This window comes from Musca autumnalis, unplaced genomic scaffold, assembly GCF_047663935.1.
Source record: "Musca autumnalis isolate F117 unplaced genomic scaffold, ASM4766393v1 scaffold_1, whole genome shotgun sequence".
Lineage (NCBI taxonomy): Eukaryota > Metazoa > Arthropoda > Insecta > Diptera > Muscidae > Musca > Musca autumnalis.
The window spans coordinates 115,517,366-115,539,106 of NW_027411644.1; the positions used below are offsets into that span (position 1 = coordinate 115,517,366).

The following is a 21,741-nucleotide window of genomic DNA, read 5'->3' on the forward strand; positions in this document are numbered from 1 at the left end:
TATTGCATTGCTTCAGGTAATCTATCTTTATACTACCAGTAGGTAGTTTTGTACTAGTTCTAGGTTTACAGTCGTGGTATATGAATGTTGTATCGTTATTCCCTTCTGCTGTGGTTTAGAAATGTTTTAGATTTTCTTTGATAGTTAATATTCGTAAAATCTCCGTATACTAAATTCTCAGAATCTTTGTCTCTCAAGTTTACCTTCCAATATTACAAATAATAAAATAAAAGAAACATTTCAGTCTTTCAACAATGCATTGGTTTATTGAATTTGATGTACTAATCATCTTCGGGCCAAACTATTTTCTCTATCCATTCAACATGTGCTGAAACTCTGGTATAAAATGCTGCAGACCTCTTATTGCCACACCCGCCTTCACCATACGATGTTACACCCAAAACTAAAAACAAACATCTATAATCGGGATGATCAACGAACAGAGGGCCACCAGAATCGCCACTACATGTATCTTTTTCATGGTAGAAGGAGCCAGCACACATTTGTATTGTTGTATTTAAAGAGACATTCGTATCAATTCGTGAGAGACATGTGGTATCATTAAAATTATCCAGCTTGACTTTTTGCAAATGAGTTGCCATTTTACCGAAATCCTTTAATGTACCATAACCACATGCCATAAATTGTGTAAAATTACGCCCATCAACCAGTGGCAAGCAAGCGGGAGCAATATAATCATTAAATTTGACAGTTTCATTCAGGAGCACTACTGCAATGTCATGGAACTTCGTATTATAGTTATATTCTTCATGGATTTTATATGATTCGATCGAAAAGTCCACTGGATCAGCATCGTCATTCGTTCTAGTATAATCTAATTCTCCCAAACGTACAACATTCGGTTCGCTGAAATAAAGTGAAAGAGAAAGAGAGAGTGATAATAAATGTAATAATTATGTACAAAAGTAAGCAAAGGCTAAAGTAGAGACATACGATTTTCGCGAGTGAAATTCTATTTTAGGAAATAATTAAAATTATGTTTCTTTTAAAATAATATGTATGTGTATTGGAAACCGAAGTATTCTACCCATTCAGAAGAAGCTGAGTAAACGTAAAATCGGGATGTACCTGATATGTGTTATATTACAAAATATGAACCTACATTGTAGCGTATATCAAAACGTGGACCTGTACTGACAAATTTATGGGGGAAAGTTTTGTAATCCCAAGGTAGACAAAATACCTAATTTCTGCTTCTCTATGTATATACTATAATGCGGCTAAAATCCTACAAATACCGAAAATCGGGCCGTACCTTTCTGCTATATCAAACCGCGGACCTGCACTCCAATGGACCTATCTCCGTTAGATAATGTGACTACAACCTTCAAAATAACAAAAATCGGATGGCAGGTTCTATATATATACTATACTGACAAAGCGTGGACCTATACCGAAGAAGTAAGAAAGTATCAGTCAGCTGTGCTGACGGAGATATACCCTCAGCCAAAACAAAAAAAAAAAAAACACAACAAGAAAACCAAATACAATAATTATGCCATATATAAAATATATTGATTTTGTATCACGAGTTTGCTTTAAAATCTGTAGGTACCGTAATGTGGGGCTATACCAAAATTTTTAGTAACCAAACTTTTTCATAAAGAACTCGAAATATTAAATTACCTTAAACTAAGTTTGTAAGAAATTATTGAAAAAGTTTTACAGTTATCTTGCACACTAGCCGGCAGGGTTTTTGAAGTTTTTGGGCCATTATCTTAAGAAGTATTGTGTTACTACGGAAAAAATTACCGTTGTAAATGAGGCCACTAAAACATCCTACTGAAAAAAGAATCAAAAACATGCGAGAGGAGCTCTTAAACTTCACTTTTTCCGAATTTTGTGTGGGAAGTACCTGAAGAAGTGTACCGATATATTCCAAATTCCAGCATGGTACATGACTGGATGAAATAATACGATATGCAAAGTCTGCACCAATCAGAAACCCCCTGCGAGACTTATCTTGCGAATTTGCCATTTTGGTTGATGCCGTCAGGGTTTCTTGAAGCTTTTAGGCCAATATCTCAGGAAGTATGAAATTGTTCTTAAACTTCACTCTATCCGAATTTTGTGTGGGAGGTACCCGAAGAAGTGGACCGATATAGTCCATATTCGAACACAATCTGTATCTGGAAGAAATAATAGGATTGCTCCCTTCGAGAGTTATCGTTAACACCATTTTACAGAAAATTTTTGTAATTAGTGGGCAAGGTACCGGAAGGTATGAACTGATATGGTCCATCTTCGAACTTAAACTAAGTTTGGAAAAAATATTACGATACCCAAAATTCCATTCGAGAGTTATCGTGCGCACCAGCCAGACAGACGGACAGACAGCCAGACAAACGGACGAACAAGGCTAAATCGACTCCAAATTGTCTAAAACGAATTTCGTCCAAACATACTTTGGGTCTAAAACCGTTATTTCGATGCGGCACATTTTTACTCGTATCAAAGTATACATGGTAAAAACCAAAAATGTTTTACAATCGATGAATCCGAGTTTTACCCTTACGGAATTCGCGAAATATTAACATATTCTATATAGTATAACTGTAATTCTTTAAAATGAAGTGTTTTAGGAGGGATCCCATAATGTCGATAATTAAAATTCATTTTCGTGGAAGCTGTGTTGGCATCAATGTAGAAAAATGGGTAAAAATGGGTTGAAACCAACAAGTTTTTTTATGTTCCCTTCCGATTTATGGCTTAACCTTACATTTCATAGATATATGCACAAAGAAAGACGCAAAGAGTACTCCATGGGCAACATGATACTAGTGTATGATTTTTTGATATATCCACTGGATCCACCTAAACTTGATGCTGACATTTTGAAGCCGGAATTTCGGGTTTTTTTTTTTTGATTTTTTTAATAATCCGGACGGGAAACAGGATCAGGGACGTACGCAGGATTTCATCATGAAATTAAAAAATGTTGTGTAGCGATACGTAAAGTCATTTTAATGGGTTATGGCCACTTATAAGAATCCATGAAATCTATTAAACCTTGAGTTAGCCTCTATTTTTTTTTTTTTTTTTTTTTTGTTTTGAAAAAATCTTTCTGACAAATGCCCGCCTATAAAGCACTGTTTTTACTAAAGCAGTTCACGGTACCCACTGTAGTTTGAAAAGGAATAAACCGATCAGCATATATTTTTGTGGGATCATTACGAACCTAATTATCTTGTCCATTATCGAAAAGGAATTTAAAAAAATAAACAATTTTTTAAAAATTTTGAAAAGTTAAAATCGAAATTTAGATTTTAACAAAAATAAAAAACTGTAAAAATTTGATATTTTTGTTGGACTCCGTCAGCAATTTTTAAAGACTCTCTCGGTTAATCACATGCTTTATGTGTATAATAGTCCTACAAAAACATATAAAGACCGGAGAATCCGTTTTCGAGCTACAGTGGGCACCGCTTTCAAAAGTGACTCTTCGAGGAAAAGACGTTTTTAGTTGCTATGCTAGATACAAAACACAATAAATGTTTCCCTCCGAAATCTCATATCTCGGTAAATTTTTGTCCGATGGACTGGAAATTTTCACACATATTCTATTCTACATGTACTTTAAATTGAGCCAAAAAAATTAGATTTTTCGAATTTTATATGAAATATTGATACATAGCATATAAATTCAATAGAAAGAATTCATAATATTTAGGATACAATTTTAAATTTTTACAGAGTAGGATATTTTGAATTGAAAATAGAATATAATCATATAGGTCCACGTTATGGTTTATCGCAGAATTTTACAAACACAAAGAATTGCCGTTATCTCTGCTATAGCAAGATTTTCACTATTTCGATGATCTTAGCTTAATTTTTAAGAATATCGTCTGTCGTTGATATGTTTCCAAATGAAAACATTAAGAAAAATTTAACAGTTTTGGAGATATTTTGCGAAATGTATACACATTATGGAATTTTTAGATATATTATAACATTTGAGGCAATAAGTGTACTTCCAGTTCATTATTTCTCCAAATATTTTAGTCTGGCCCAAGGCATATTTATACAAGGTAGAAGTGACAACATGCTGTATTCTTACTTTTTTTGTAAATTTAGTTTTCAAAATGTAATAGGGTCTACTCATGAAATTTGAAACTTCAAAATTTGCTACTATAAAATTATTCTTTTCACCGTAAACGTGTAATAACAATGAATTACTACAGTTCTGTATGCTTTATATTTACATTTTGATTCAAATGCATTTTATTTTAGAGGAATTTCAAAATGTATTTATGTCTTTCCTGAAAAAAATTTTGGAACGATATTTATTTTTAACAATTAATTTTCAGTAACAATAATGTTGTTTTTGTAATTTTTTTTAGTTGTTGTAATTCTTGCATATACCTTATATAAATTTGCCTTGGTCTGGCCCTTACCTACAAATTTGCTTCAGAAGAAGATTTTCATTGGTTTCAGAGATATAGCCCCGAGTTGGTTTAAAAAGTCAATATTTAACAATGTTTTGATAATCCGAGCTAGATCTGACTCAACAAAACGCAACTAGGGCTTTTATATTTTTGGTCTGTACTTTCACAAAATCCTCACTTTAAATTGTTTGCATAAGATTACCCTAAAAATGTTGCACAATGTTATTTACCGGAGGAGATAGAGTCTGATTCCAGGATTATTTTTACTTTTAATATAATGTTACAAAAGAAGCGTCATAATTTTTGTTCTTCTTAATTGTACGATTAGAAGTTTTTGGACTCGATGACAAATACATTGATGGACTTAGTTCTATACAGTTTTGACAAATAACAATCGATCCTTATTGAACCCCACATAATTATTCGCTAATAATAAGATAATTAATTTTGGAAACGGATCTTATTTTGAGAGACACTCCTCTCGATAGTTACCGCGCCCATAAGCTATTTTAGTTGGTCACCGTAGTATTTATATTTTTGTCAGGAAGCATGAACTTGTCTACGAAAAATAGGATATCTCTGTAAACAAGACTACAAAATGTCCAAATGATCCACGAACAGTCTTAAAACTGCCGTTATGTTAGACTTGTATGAGGGACCTGAAGATGTTGTCCAAAAAAATTCTCTTGAAACTTGATGTACTTTTGGAAGTAAATTTGCGAGTGGAACTAGGTTCGATTTTAGACTGAATCGGTTAGTCCCTTCGACCATTTTAGTTAACATTTTTTAACTTTTATGGCAGAGGTACCGATATAACTTAAATTTAATTTGGACAAAACATTACGAGATCCATATCTTGGACCAAATCGGTTGGTCCGTTCGAGAGTTATCATGAGTTCCAACCTGCCAAACAAACAGAGATGCAGACGGACGGACGGTGGTAAGTACTTCCATCTTGTCTGAAACGAATATCGTCCAAACATATGTGGAGTTTAAAATCATTATTTTGATGATACCTATTTGTTTCGTATCCTAGTGTATATAATCTCGTAACCTTAAAGTCTGAGGCTACAATTATACTTCGGTGATGATAAAGAAAAAAATGAAGTGACGCACAAAAATTCATTTGTCTTCATTATTTTCTCATACTGTTTAGCAGCTAATTTGTCTAAAATGGGATAACAAAATTTTGGCGATGCTAGTAAAACAAATTTCTAAATGGCTTTCATGATGTAGTCCACGAAGAACCGACTCTTCGTACATTTTATCCAATAGACATTTTTTCATACACTTCCATTCCCACAATACTCAACTCGTTATTTTTGTTGTTACAGAATGAGTTTTAAGCTTCGAGAGCTATATGTATATAGTTCGAATATTACATAAAGTATGAAATTCGCATTTGATAGTGGAATGATATGACATGAAGAGGTAATTCAGATTTCATTGGAAGTTGCTCTCAAAAACAGCATACAAACAAAAAATTTTCAAATATTTTCTTACAAAACTTGTTAATGATGAACATTTTCTGTTCAGAAACTTAAGCAAAGTATAAGTTTTAATTTGAAATCTTCAAACATACAAACATTTTTATGAGAAAACAATATAATAAGTAGTTACCGTAGCTTAACAAATGTTGTTCGACCAAACCATTTCGGGGGGGCCCGGGCCCCCCGTGCCCCCCCCCCCGTACGTCCCTGAACAGGATAATATTCAAAACACATAATAGTATTATAGAACTCTGATTTTACATCGTTTATTGCATATCTCATGAGTGTGCTCCATACAGCATCCTAGCAATTGGAGTTTAAAAACCAAAATTTGATGCATGAATTTTCTTAAAAAAACCTATTTTTGCGTGTAAAATTTACAAGTGTCATGAGCCCTTCCGCGATCGAATCGCGTGTAATAAATTACAGGGATACGCGTGTAATATGGGTATCTTACGCAAAATAGAATGTGGAGGTACATCCGCGGTTCTTGAAGAATCTATTTGAAATATGTGTATATTGACGTATTTGTGATGGGCGCTACTGAAACTGGATGCGCATCAAAATCGTATGCACATTGCGCGATTTTTACCTACTTTAAGGTTTTTTGCATTGTGTGATGCAACTGGCGGCACACTTTGGCCGATGAGTGAAACATCGAAATATGCATAAATGTTGAAAGAGATTGATTCGCTGTATCCAAAATCGGAATCGCTTCAACTGATTTTAACTAATTCGCGAATAATAGGCAATTTAATTTCAACATTTTTTGAATGATTATAATCTCAATATTAATCTTATTTCCTATCCTTATAAGTTATCACAGTAAGCAAATAAGCTTTCACGATGGTAAACCATATTTCTTGATGAAGTTTTAGCAGTACACATTAATTACTGTATGGGATTTTAGCGAAATTGTTGGAGAACTCCCAAATATTTTTTTCTACTTTTTCGAATCAAACCAAAAAATATATTTTCAACAATATTTTCCAACAATAAGTTTTTCTCTTTTCGAGAGTTATCGTTCACACCATTCTACAGAAGATGTTTGAAATTAGTGGGCAAGGTACCGATTTATGTACGCAATCTCTATAAATTTGGTATCATATTTTTCTACGCATTGTCTAGGTTCTGCATATATTTTTTAATTTATTTTTTTGATGGTTTGTACAGACAGGATAATTTGGATTTACTTCAAATTTGTTTTATTATTTGTAGATTTTCCGCGAAAATAATAATAATTTTAATAACAATTTAAACATCTACGAATAGATATGGAATGCTGTTAATATAATATAATAAAAACCGCAATAACTTTTGCGCGCATCGTTCAATTTTGTGAACAGACGCGAACAGATTTGAAACCAGAATTTTTTCCTTAACCTCTATGCCAAAAATTGTAGATGTGCATATACCTTTTCTAGCCTAAAGGCTGAGGGCATAATAATTTCGTCAGGAATGTTACATATTCCCAACGAAGACAATGTACAGAATTTTACATATTTCTGTAAAAAATGGGGGTTATATCCAAACATGGACCTGTACTGACAAATTTTTGGCGGATAGTTTTGAAGCCCCAAGGAAGACTAAATAACAAATTTTATCCATTTCCTTTATATAATGTGACTAAAACCTTCAAAATACTGAAAATGAGGAGGTACTATTCTATGGCGGCTATACCAAAACGTTGACATATACAGACAATTCTCTACAGGAATCTTGTACTTTTCCAACGAAGAATATATAACGAATTTTACCCATTTATGTACGACAATACGGCAATTCCCTAAAAATACCGAACATCGGGAGGTACCATTCTATGGGGGCTATTTCAAAACGTGACCTATACTGACAAATTTCCGAGGGAAAGTGCCAAATACCAAATTTCAGCCATTTCGCTGAGATAATATAGCTAAAACCTTCAAAATACCGAAAATCGGAAGGTAACGTTCTATGGGGCTGTATCAAAATGTGGTCTTATACTGAAAAATTTCTGGAGAAAATTTTTATAGCCACTAAATGACAAACGTCAACTATTGCGGTGAGATAATGTGGCTAAAACCTTAAAAATTAAAATAAATCGGGAGGTACCGCTCTATGGGGGCGTATCAAAACGTGGACCTATGCTAACAAATTTTTGGGCGAATGCTTTGTAGCCTCATATTATATTTATTAGCGTATTCCATCAGGAACATAAACTATTTACATAGGATCTCCATCTTACTCTATCCGATGCAATATATCTTAACTCATGAAATGTTTTTCCGAGGATTCCAACTGATGGCATATATCATCAAAAGGCTTACGGAGTGTATGGCCAATCCAGTTATATTTACGTCGTTTTATTTGCGTGTTTATATCTTCTTAGTGAGACAGTTGTAGATGGTCTTAATTTGAAATCGTCATTGGCCACCATATTTTTAGAATGTGGCGAAGAAAGAATGAAGCCGTTTGATTGGTTTTAACAAGCATACATTTCGTCCATTTCTGCATTTATGTGTAGGCCAAGTTTAGCTGCTTGCTCAGACAGTTGATTGATTTTGGATTGCATTTTTTCTCTTGTTGTTGCAAGCAGCACCAAATACAGACGATATATATTCTAGATTAGAGATGCACAAAACAGTACTCTAGGGTAAATTTCATTTTGTTTCATATATTGTCACATATATTGTTTTGTGCATCCCTATTCTAGAATCTAGATCTTCCACGTTATGATGAAGTCTCCAAGGGATTTGTGTTGGTTAATTGTTATGAACTGGAGCGGAGAAAGCAGACATCCCTGTTTAACTCCGATGATGGTTTTTAATGCTTCGCTGGTTTTGCCGTTGTGAAAAACTCTCATCGTGAAGTTGGTATATTGAGCTTTTATCAGGTTTATTATTTTGGTAGGGACACTTCTGTTCTCAAGCGCATCTCAGATTTTATATCTATTTAAAGCGTCGAAAGCCCTTTCAAAATCGACGAAGGTTAGATATAATGGTGTGTATTAATCGTAGACTATTTATTTAATCCACATAGGAACGGTTTGGCCTGAACCCTCCTTGTTCTTTGCGAAGGCATTTGTCTAGTGGATCGAGTATGCGGGTGAGAATGATTTTGTTAAAGATTTTGCATATTGATGGTTTTAAAGCTATGCCTCTCCAGTTGCTGCAAAGTTTTAGGTCTCCTCTCTTAGGTATTTTTATTATGAGGATTTCTATCCACTCTGACGGGATAAATTGTGTTTCCCAGATTTTAGATATTTGTAGAATTTCTTCATTCATTTGTAGAATTCTGCAGGCAGATTGTTAAAGCCTGCTTTTATTTCACTTATTGGGGGTTGTCCGAATTCATATATTCTCTATAATGATTGTTGGGTTGCCGTTGAACTCTGTCGTTATTTAACTTAGTGGCTGGTTCGGTAGTGCGATTTAGGATATCCTCGAAGTGCTCCTTCCATCTTTTGAGTTGGGCGTCTGAGTATGTGAGAATAATTCCGTTTTTGTCTTTAATCGGTATGTTTGAGTTTTGAGTTTTTTTTTCGTAATGTTAAAAACAGCTTTAAGTCTCCACGACTTGCCGCTTCCTCAGCTTCGGCAGCCTTACAATTTATAAAACTGCGTTTATTGTTTCTGGTTTGTTTGATAAGTTGTGATAGTAAAGCTTGCAGCTTTGATTTTTTTAGGAATCTTTTTCAGACAGTAGTGTCGTCATGATATTTTGTGACGAGTTTTGTGGGGTAAGTAGGAGCCGCCTATTGCGAGGTCGCATTTTGAGCATATTTCAAGAAACAATTCTCAATTGGCATTTTTTTTCGCCAGGGCTGTGCCTTCCAATACGTGCGTTTAGGTCTCCCATTAAAATAAGTATATCTTTTTTATCGACTTTGCTTAAAGTTCGATTAGATCATCGTAAAAATTTTCTTGCATTTGGAGATCTGAGACTTCCGTCGGGGCATAGCATTGAATTATAGTAATTTTGTCGATGTTGCTATTCAGCTGAATCGTAATTATCCGTTCTGAGATAGCTGACTAAGATAGTACAGAGTCTCGCAATTTCCTATTAATGAAAATACCAACGCCGTGTGAATGAGGCTCTCCGTCTGTGCGTCCGGAGTAGAGGAACCGGTCTTCTTGTAGCTGGCTCATTACAGAACATTTGTTCCATAGACCGAACTAAGAAAAGATCTAGTGCTTTACATTCTGGAATACCGCGCCTTGTCATCTCTTCATCCAATAGTTTGCGCCATCTATTCTTTGGCTTGCCAATTCTGCGTGCACCGCCATGCGGCCCGAATTTATACGCCTTTTTAGAGGGTTCATCATCGCCGATTCTTATGAATCGCTGCATCTCGACACGTTTCTCTATACTGATGTCGTTGTATAGCTGATACAGCTCGTGGTTTAGACGTTGATATTCACCGTTAACGCAGATCGGTCCGTAGATCTTCCGAAGATTTTTTCTCTCAAACACGCCAAGCACTGCCTTATCTACTTGAGCAAGTACCCATGCTTCGGAGCCATACATTAGCACGGGTAGTATCAGCGTTTTGTATAGTGTTATTTTTGTTTGACGAGTTGTGGCTTTGTTTTTAAATTGCTTACTTAAACCATAGTAGCATCTGTTGGCTAATACAATTTTTCTTCTTATTTCACAACTGATGTTGTTTGTTGTGTTTAATGCAGTGCCGAAGTAGACGAAGTCTTTAACTACCTCAAAATTATAGCTACCAACTTTCACAGTGGGTCCGAGCTCTATGGACGCTTTGCGCGTCGACACCATCAATTTGGTGTTTTCGCCAGACCCACTTTCGCAGATTCTGCTTCGACCATCCTAAAGGAATCAGTTACTTCCTTTACTGATCGTCCCATGATGTCTATGTCATCAGCATAAGCAAGTAACATGTGGCTATTGGTGTAAATTGTGCCATTTCTTTTGACATTTGCTTCTCGTATAACCTTTTCCAGCAGGATGTTGAAAAGATCACACGAAAGGCTGTCTTCTTGAATGAAACCTCTTTTGGTACAAAACTCTTCGGAGAGGTTCTTTCCTATTTGAACTGAAGATCTTGTGTCAGAGTCATTTTACAAAGCCGAATGAGCTTTGCGGGGGTACCCTGACACTATCTTGTAGGCGATAGGGAGAAGACTTATGTCCCTATAGTTGCTAACTAGCTGATGCATACACCTTATCAGCGTGTCGCCTCCGGTTTTAAACAGTTGGGCTGGTAGGATATCACCTCCTGCTGCCTTATTATCCTTCAGCCCGTTTATTCCTGTCTTTACCTCATCTTGGTCGGGTGGTATACATTCAATACCATCTTCTGGTATCTTCGTCGACTTCGCTACTTTCGATATCCTTAGCACACCATCTGTATCAGTAACCAAATTTCCTTGCTGGTCTCTACAGGAGGATGTGCCAGTTTGATGTTTCACACTTTGGTAGAATTTTCGGACTTCATTCTGCCTCCTGTACATCCCGATTTGTTCACACTCCCGCTTTTCCATCTCTCTCTTTTTCCTGCGGAAAAGACATATTTCTCTTCGGTAGCAGCACGACACTCCTGGTCATACCATGGATTGCTTGGTGGAATAGTTTAGTGGAATTGGAATAGTTTAGTGGAATATGCTGTGGCTATCTGTTGTAATTGCAGCTTACCGATGTCTAACTTTCGTGTTGTGTCTGTTCGTACTTTGTTTGCTACGTTTAACGGGATGCGTACCTTTGCTGCAACAAGGTAGTGGTCCGAGTCTATGTTTGCTCCTCGGAACGAACGCACATCTAACACACTCGATGAATGCCTTCCATCCATCACAACGCAATCAATATGATTTCTTGTTTTTTGATTTGGAGACAGCCAGGTGCCCTTATGGATGTCGAGATGTTTAAATCTGAATCTCCCTACTGTTGGGCCAAAGATATTCTCCTTTCCAATTTTGGCATTAAAATCGCCTAGAATAATTCTAATGTCATGGGCAGGACAACGGTCATATGTTTCTTCTAGGAGCTCGTAGAGTATATCTTTGGTATGTTCGTCCTTGTCTTCGGTTGGAGCATGAGCGCAGATAAAGCTAATGTTAAAGAATTTTGCTTTTATCCGTATTGTAGCAAGTCTTTCAATCACTGGGGTGAAGCTGGATACCAGATTTTTTAACCAACTACAAATCCACAACCAAACTCATGCTTTGTGTCACGGCAGCTATAATACAGTGCGTCACCTTTAGGTGTAGTTGTAACGTCTTTCCCAATCCATCGTAATTCCTGTATGGCAGTAATGCCGACATAGTACTTTTCAAGTACATCTGCCAATGCGTGAACTGCACCTTCTCTATAAAGAGTGCGAACATTCCAGCTGCAGATTCGCAGATCATGGTCCTTAATACGTTTGCGGGGTTCGTCAAGTTTAAAGCGATTTGTTTTTCTTTTCTTTCGTTTTTTTATAGTAGGCTATTTTTTCTAGGGGAGGGTTACTAACCCGGCGCCTAAACCCAAGTTTTTAACGTTCTTATGTGTGAACGCGCGGCACATTTCAGCTCACTACCTCTAACGGGTGTTAAAAGCAGCTACCCCTGGTGACACCACGGGGAGGCCAGTGCCCACTTGGGATGATATAGGGACCGTTCCTTGGTATCTTTCATCCCCTACGTCACCCAATGGCCTCATATAAACCGGTCTAAAATTACATATTTTTTTGCATTTATCGGGAATAAAAAATTTGGCCTTGATGCCTTTAGCAATATTGTAGCCCTAAAGAAGAAGAACTTATCTGGTAAACACACAGTACAATAAAAACTCCATCTAGAGTATCAAAATTAATAAAATATAAAAAATTTTACATTATTTTTAGAATTCTGGTCAGTAGCTGCTAAACTATTGGGAGCTGAACCAAGTAACCTGTTGCAAAAATATTCCAAATAATGTTTTCAACAATTCTTCAGGACATTCTGAAACTCTAAAATGCTTATTTCATGTTGTTTCAGCCGCATTTTGTATCATATCTTTTACAACTCGTATTTCAAACACAGTTTACACCAAAAGTTTATTCTCGCATTTCGGATTTTACCACATTATTGACATATTTATTAAATCTTCGTTGAACAATATACTGAAAACAACATGATAGAGGCATTTTACAACAATGGAATGCTCTGAAGAGTTATGTATCACATTCCAGCGAATATTTTTCTCAAAGATAACATTACGAAAAATTTATTTATCAGTTTTGGTGCTAAATGTATACAAATTATGGGATTTTTAGATATATTATAAAATTTGAGGCTGTAAATGTAGTTTTTCGAGTTCAGAGGTCAAAAGAAGATTCGCATTGGTTTCAGAGATATAGCCCCGAATTGCTTTAAAAATTCAATATTTAGATGGGGCCATAAAATCCAACGCGATCTGACACAACAAAACCCAACTAGGTTTCTTGTCGTTTGGGTCTGTACTTTCAAAAAATCCTCAATTCAAATTGTTTGCTCAATATTACCTTAAACATGCTGCACAGTGTCATCTAATAATTACGATTTTATGTAAAAGCTCTTCAAAATGGACCTTTGTGAGAAGACCAGTAGATCTTCTGACAGAAGACTTGTAGAGCTTGTACAGAAGACGTTAAATGCCCAATTACGACCATAATTCGAATAGCATATATCTTTACTTTTGCTTGCAAAAATTAAAGCATCAATTGGACCATAAAATATTCTCAACATGCATTTTGTAATCAGTAGTAGATAGCCTGTGAATCGTCCTTTAACTTAGTATAATATACCGTTTGCTTAATTGTTTTCTTATATTTTTCTTTTAAAATAAATAATGATTTTTTGAAAAAGTTTTTGTGTCCCGAATTTAAAAATGCTCGGAGTCGGAGCCGATTTATTTTTTTCGACTCAGACTCCGACTCCAGCAAAATTGCTCTACTTCGACTCGTAGACTCCGACTCCGAAACCCTGGTTGTAAAGCACTAAATTGATTTCCATGATGTGAGTTTTGTCTTTCCACCGTTGCAACTTAAAGGAAAAAGTGAGGAATCTCATGGGGAGTTGACATTCATAATTGGACTGTACATTAGATTTCTTAACTGACCCTTTCTTTTACAATTCTTATCACTAAAATACATAAATACAAACATTTGATCAATGAAGAAGGTTCCCATGACAACTACGACATAGCGCACACACAAACATTTAGCGATAGCAGCTACCGCTGCATGTGGGATCTTCAACTCTTATCTTCAATGACCAAATCAATAAAAAATATAAAATTCTGCCCAAAGTATTTTGAACAGTAGGACTGCTACTTTTAAATTAACGGTGTTTGTTAAGAAGGTGACCTCCTAACTTGCTTCCTTACTCCGATTTTAGAATCTTACCATTTCCTGTTAGATGACAGGTATTGAAAGATTACATATATTTTTCCACAAACATCCCAGATGGGACAAGGGGGACTTCTCTCATATCAATGAGTGCACCCCGATTCATATTAGCTCAATGATATAGGACCTACTGTTTATTGCCGAGTCCGAACGGCGTGTCCTATAACAACACTTGTAGAGAAGTTTTACATGGCTGAAATACTCAGGAAATATCGCCAACATCACTGAGGGGTATTTTGCCACCGTTGAAAATTTGATGTTGCCTGGCCTGGGAATCGAACCCATGACCTTTAGCGTGCAAGGCTGTTGTGCATACCATTGCACCACAGTGTTGAAAGGTTATCCCGCCTTTTATTCGGGCTTCATTTCCTCATCGGTGAAAACAGGGAACGGCGCAGAGGTTGACATTTGCGCTAGAGTGGCTATGAGTGGTGCATTTAATGCCTTGGCCCTTGTAGCCTCAAAGAAGACTAAATACCAAATTTGAGACATTTTTGTAAAATAATAGTAATAATTCAGTAATAATTATTCAGTAATTTGTTTTCAGAGAGTAAGAGAGATTATACTCTTTGATACGAAAATAGAGAACAAAGTAAAAAGACAGCATTTAGTAAACTTTAGCAAGGTAATAGTCGATTAACAAAACAAAAACTTTAGCGCCAATGTATGAAAGAAAAACTAAGTCCGAAGCAATGAAAAAGTTCTTAAATTTTAAGAAAAATAAATAAAAAAATAATTAATATATTAATAAAATAATTAATAAATATAGCTGAATCATAATATTTATATTACTTTTCCACAAAAATCAGATAAACATTGAGCAGCTGACCATTAGCAGATGATTAAAAAACAGCTGATCGAACTTGCTAAATGTTGATGGGAGAAATTCTTTCAGCAACTTTTAGCAAGTTCTCAGCAGACAACTGTCAAAATTGTTCTCTCACTTCGCTCTCTTTTACTGAACTTTTTTGTAAAAAGACAGCATTTAGTAACATTTCGTAATAATTATTACAAATTATCACGTAAAAAGACACAGCTAATGTGGATAAAACTTTCAAAATAGCGAAAATCGGGAGGTACCGTTCTATTGGGGCTATATCAAAACGCGGACCCATACTTTCAAATGTCTGGCCCAAAGAAGACTAAATGCCAAATTTCAGTCACTTCGGTGAGAAAATGTGGGTAAACCCTTCCAAATACTGAAAATCAGCAGGTACCTTTCTATTGAGGTTATGTCAAACATTGAACTATGCCATTTAACTATTCCCGATTCTCTAAATAATTCATTTAAAGTTTTTTAGCAACTTTAGCATTTACCACAAACATACTCACTTCTCAACACAAAAACAATGTGCAGCTGTTATAACATGCTTCTTACTAACCAATGTTCCACCACACAATATACTACGCTGAATTCCATTGACATACATTATCATTGCCATGAAAGGAAACTCCTTGGGATCGGCATTTTCACCACCAACGATAAGAGATTTATCGCATTTCTTTCGTATGTTCTGATACGATTTGCATTCTGAAATTAAAAAATTAAATAAACAAAAAATAATCAGACATAATTTCAACAAACCTCGAACTATACGAATCTCATCATCTTTTTTCGCTACATAGGGTTGTGGTGGTACAGGACAACATACATTTACGGAACTTTCATCTACTCTGCAATAGTGCTTCTTTGGCAAAAAGCTAAACTTCTTGTAGATTTCCGGACAATCTTTCAGTAATTTACATTCGGCGGTTTTGCCACATTCATCTCCGGATGCTGAAAAATAGTAATAACATACTCAACAAAGGCCAAATACACTAATCTAGGAAACATGGCAGGGTAAATCTGTGTTATGCACATTTGGGTTATAACTAGACAGCGGAATTTTATGCAACCCCTATTTTGGTCCGATTCATGTCAAATTTTAAGACTGGGCATATTATTGGCTTCTGATTACATTGCAATCAAAACATATGACATATGCAAAATTATGCAATAAATATTTCAATAATAGGTACAAAAATTTTTGTGTGTAAAATTTTTCTGTTTAAAATTCTCTTCAGACAAGTCAATAAAATAGAGAAGTATCGCTCTAAGGGGGCTATATGAATGCCTGAACCTAAACCGACAAATTTAATGTGGAAAGTTTTTTACCCCCAAGGAAGACCTAATACCAAATTTCAGCCTTTTCGGAGGGATATTGAGGCCACAACCTTCAAAATACCGAAAATCCGGAGGTACCGTTCTATGGGAGCTATATGAAGACGTAGACCTATACCGATAAATTTCAGGTGGAAAATTGTATACCGCCCAACGAAGACTTAATACCAATTTCGGGGGGATATTGAGGCCACAACCTTCAAAATACCAAAAATCCGGAGGTACCGTTCTATGGGGGCTATATGAAGACGTGGACCTATACCGACAAATTTCAGGTGGAAAGTTTTATACCCACAGCGAAGTCAAAATGCCAAATTTCAGTCATTTCAGTGGGATATTGAGGTCACAAGTTTCAAAATACCGAATATCGGTAGGTACCGTCCTATGGGGGCTATATGAAGACGTGAAACTATGCGGACAGATTTCAGTTGTAAAGTTGCATACCCCTAAAGAAGACTTAACACCAAATTTCAGCCATTTCGATGGGATATTTAGACGACAAATCCTTGAATATATATTTGCATATGGTTTTGCATATGCTAATTTTATGCAGATATGTACAAATATGTCAAATATGCACGATATGCAAAATATGCAAAAATTTCTGGGCCTAATTCGTTTTATTTTGTAATAAAACGAATTTCTGTCTAATCAGATTTTCTCTACGACCATCCTAACCATATATGCATTTGCATAGGATTCCGCTGTCGAGTTATAACTTTCCTATATTTTTTGCAAATATCAGAAATACCACCTCGTGGCCGTGTAGAGCATGGACAAATATTAAGAAATGGGTTGTCGCTTTTCTCCTACCGTTAAAAAAATTCCCGCACCGAATTTATTCAATTTTTCCATTGCAGTTATTTCTTTCAGTATCAGTCTGCTTTGCCGACAGAGATATACCCTCAGCCTGTGTGAATTGAAACTTTCATCTATGAACAATATCGAATCGAATACAACATTCGGGCTATTTTCTCATGAAGTATGGACTGACCCTGAAAAAACTTGTACAGTCATAATAGCAAATACAAATTGTTACAACAAAAATCATAGCGATTCGGGAGCAGGTCTTAATGTGATATTTTCCAAAATTTTGTGTCGGACGTAACAGAAGGAGTGGACCGATAGAGTCCATATTGGATCATCATCTACGTCTAGTAGAAATTTCACAATTTGCAAAGTATATACCAAAGCGGTTACTACCTTTAAGAGTTAACGTGCACTGCAGCAACTGCACATGGCAACGTGTTCAAATTTCCGAAAAACCTGGCCAAATATCGAAAATAACATTTTTCTCAATTTACACTAAAAAGTGTAAAATATTGTTTATAGGATCCCGCGTGTAGTTATGAAAAAATATATATACATTTCTTGTTCAGTAAGTGGGTGAAAAGCAGGTCAAAGTGACCCTATTTAAAATTATTAGTTTTTCTCAATATTTAAGTTGTTAATTAAAATATTATAACATCCAAAACAAATAACGGTTTTTAAATATTTTTTGTAATTGTAATGTATGTGTGTATGTATGTATGTGAAACGAATTTAAAATGTTCAGTGTCGCCAATGATGTGAGCGTTTTTTAATAATTGATGAACGTACTTGTTGATTTTTTAAGGTCAATTTTCACAATAAATGTTTAAAATAGTTATCAGTAAGATCGAGTTGGGCTGTGTACCTTATCGTTTCATAAAAAGGGAAGAGTTTTATACCAATTTTCATCGAAACATCCTGCACATATTTACACTTTTCGTTTTTATGCGATATTTTGTTTTGCAGATATGTACAGATTTTCTTCCATTCAGAATGTCAGAATATAGTGTAGGGTCACTTCCTGGCGTGTGTGTATAATTTAGAGTTTTGATGAATTCTAGGACCTAGGATATTTTGATCTGATACGATCACATTTTATAGGAGATTTTAACGAATTGTTGTAAAAGGGACAAAAAGACTCGCACGAGGGTTATTTTTTTTAAGAAAAATATGTATTCCTACTCTTGTAAAGCGTAAGGATTCCAAGTAATCTTAACCCAAATATTTCCAAAACTGTAGAAATGGTAGAAGCTTGGAGCCCTGTGGTTTTTTGAGCAAAATTGATACCGGTATGTAATGCAAATAGAGATTTCATGTCTTTGGTGACTTATAGTGAAATTTTATCGGAAAACATTTTTGTTTTCGACGCCATACTTCAAAAAATATGTTTTGTATGATAATTTTGCTAAAACTCACATGAAGTACGACCTTAACATTTTAGGTGTTTTAAATTTTGCTTATTTTTGGAGTTATATAAGATATAGAGTTTTGGTGTATTCTGGGATCTATAGTAAAAATTAATGGCGAACAAATTTGTAGAATATTTTGAACTGATACGCTCACATTTTATAGGAGAAGGAACCAAAAAGAACCGTAAAATGACCGTCTAAGGGTTAAAAAATATGAAAAATGAAAAAGCGACCCGAAGAAACATAAGAACCCAATATTAGGTCTAAATACATCCATTTTTAGACTTTTGTGAAATTGCCCACAGCGCATGGTGCCATAGAGGTTTTTTACAACATTCGGGCTGTTTTCTAAAGAAGTATGGACTTAACGCTGAAAAAACGTGTACCATCGTAATGGGAACAACGAATACAAATTTTTACAATAAAAATGATAGCGATTCGAGAGCAGGTCTTAAAGTAATCTTCTCCGAAATTTTGTGTGGGAGGTATCCGAAGGGGTCCATAGTGGAACATCATCTATGTCTGGTAGAAATCTCACGACGTGGAAAGTATAGACCAAAGCGGTTACTCCCTTCAAGAGTTATCGTGCTCACAATCGACCGTGTGGGCCTTCGAATGCGAGCCAAATCCTACGAAAGTTGTTCATGGAAGAAGCACTTCGAAGCAAATGGTCGCCTGTTTCTTCGGCAAAACTGACCATGTGCCGACTATACGGTGTGAGCAACGTAAGACGGTAAATTCTGAGTGGTTCACTACAATTTGTTTGCCTGAAGTCCCTGGAGAAATTCGAAAACCGAACATGAATGAATTGTGAATCCTTGTGCACCGTGTCAATGTGAGCTATCACACATCGATTCAAAGCAGTGCCGTTTTGACCAGACAAAAGATTCTGTTGAAGCCTTCAAAAACCATGTTTTGGAGGTGTCTCAATCAATCTCCTCATATAAAATGCATTTTTCAGAAAATAGAAAAATCGCATATGAAACATTTAAGCATGACACCGACGCTATGTCTTCCTGTCTTACTCAATGGTTTATTAAAAATGTTCACTACCCTGAGTTTTAATTTGTGACGATGTATGTGCGCCTTTTTTACTCTCCACAAAAAATTTGTCATTCGGTTTGAAACATACATAGATCCTATAAAGTATATACAGTCGAAATCGATTACAACGTCGGTCAAGGGACCGGCGGAATTTGTCGCTATAACCGATATGTCGTTATAAGCGATAGGGCTATAAAGGGCCCCAGAGATTTGGGACTTTTGGATATCGTCGTTATAACCGATATGACGTTATAAACGACGACGTTATAAGCGATTTCGACTGTACATATATTCTTGATCAGCATAATATTTTAAGTCGATGTAACCATATCCGTCTCTTCGTCCCTCTGTCTGCCTGATGAAATCAGGATGCAGCTCGCAATAGAACTATATAATTTGGTATAGAAGTTTCTATTACTCCTAGGATGTTTGGTACTGAAATGAACAATATGATATAGCTACCATAGTATGATATAGCCAACGGTACCCCCGATTTTCGGTATTTTGAAGATTTTAGCCTCATTATCACACCGAAATAACTGAAATTGGGTATTTAGCATTCGTTGGGGGTATAAAACTTTCCACCTGAAATTTGTCGGTATATGGTAAAAACCAAAAATATTTTACAATCGATGAATCCGAATTTCACCCATTCAGAATTCGCAAACTATTAACATATGCTATATAGTATGACTGCAATTCTTAAAAATGAAGTGTTCTAGGAGGGATCCCATAATGTCGACCATTAAAATTCATTTATGTTGGCATCAATGTATAAAAATGGGTAAAAATGGGTTTTTATGTTCCCTTTTGATTTATGGCTTAACCTTACATTTTATATACCTATGCCCAAAGAAAGGCTCAAAGAATACTCCACAAGCAACATGATACTAATGTATGATTTTTCGATATATCCACTACATCCACCTAAAATTGATGCTGACATTTTGAAGCCGGAATTTCGTTTTTTTTTGTTGATTTTTTTAACAATCCGGACGCGCAACAATATAATATTCGAAACTCATAATAGGATTATAGAACTCTTGATTATACATCGTTTAATGTGCATATATCTCATGAGTGTGCTACATACAGCATCCTAGTACTTGAAGTTCAAAGTCGAAAATTTGTTGAGTAAATTTTCTAAAAAACCTTTTTATACCCTACACCACTATGTGGAAAGGGTATTATCAGGGCAATCATGAATATTTCCCTAGGAATTTTCCGCACGGAAAATAATTTTAAAAAGCGAAATTCTTTTAAAATTGATGTTTTAAAACGTTGGAAACTAATAGAATCACTTAATTATGGAATATTTTCGCCGAATCGACAAAAATATTCCCTTTTTGGGCATAAATATGGAAATAAACAAGTAAGAACAGACTATAGTCGGACGGGGCCGACCATGTGATACCCTATACCACTATCCCTGTGCACTAGCTTTCCGGGCTAGCTGTTATAAGATGTGCATTAGAAATTTTACCAATTTTCACACAAAAGTTTTGATCAATTTAACCCGCTAAATATTATCCGATCATACCGTTGACTTGCACGCTACTTCTTCATCTCAAACCAAAACTACGTTTAAAATTTCGCGCCGATCGGACTATTATTGCGACCTACAGAGCGGCTACAAAATCGAGCAAAAATTTTGTTTTTGGTCCATTTCATCCCTTTAACATTTCACGATCATCGCCAAAAACTAATCAGTTCTATTCTGGTCCAAACCCGACCTCCATACTAAATTTCGTGACAATCGGTCCATAATTGCGGCCTCTAGCTTGATTACAATTTTTAATGGACGGACAGACGGACGGACGGACGGACGGACACACATCGCTAAATCGCTTTATCTCGTCGAGATATGAAGTTTGGTATACCACATGAGGGGTCTACGACGAATATTTCGCGGCGTTACATGAATTTTTGGGAAAACAAACTTATTATACCCTTTTCCACATTGTGGTATAGGGTATAAAAAGTGTGTAATTGGGGAAAGGGAAAAAATTCGGCACGGAATTTTTATTCATGATTGCCCTGTATAAGTTTGTTTTGGGAAAAATTCATG

General features: G+C 35.6%; 1 protein-coding gene across 1 annotated transcript in view; it reads right to left on the reverse strand.

Moving 5' to 3' along the window:
• Nucleotides 1–259: 259 nt before the first annotated feature.
• The window catches only part of LOC141399237 (venom protease-like), a 29,212-nt gene continuing 7,730 nt past the window's right edge, over nucleotides 260–21,741 (reverse strand). Inside the window, exons 2-4 of the mRNA XM_073977651.1 lie at nucleotides 15,835–16,026; nucleotides 15,582–15,780; nucleotides 260–867 (exon numbers count right to left, since the gene is read on the reverse strand). Coding sequence (XP_073833752.1) covers nucleotides 282–867; nucleotides 15,582–15,780; nucleotides 15,835–16,026 — 977 coding nt within the window. The 3' untranslated portion in view covers nucleotides 260–281. The remainder of the gene's footprint in view (nucleotides 868–15,581; nucleotides 15,781–15,834; nucleotides 16,027–21,741) is intronic.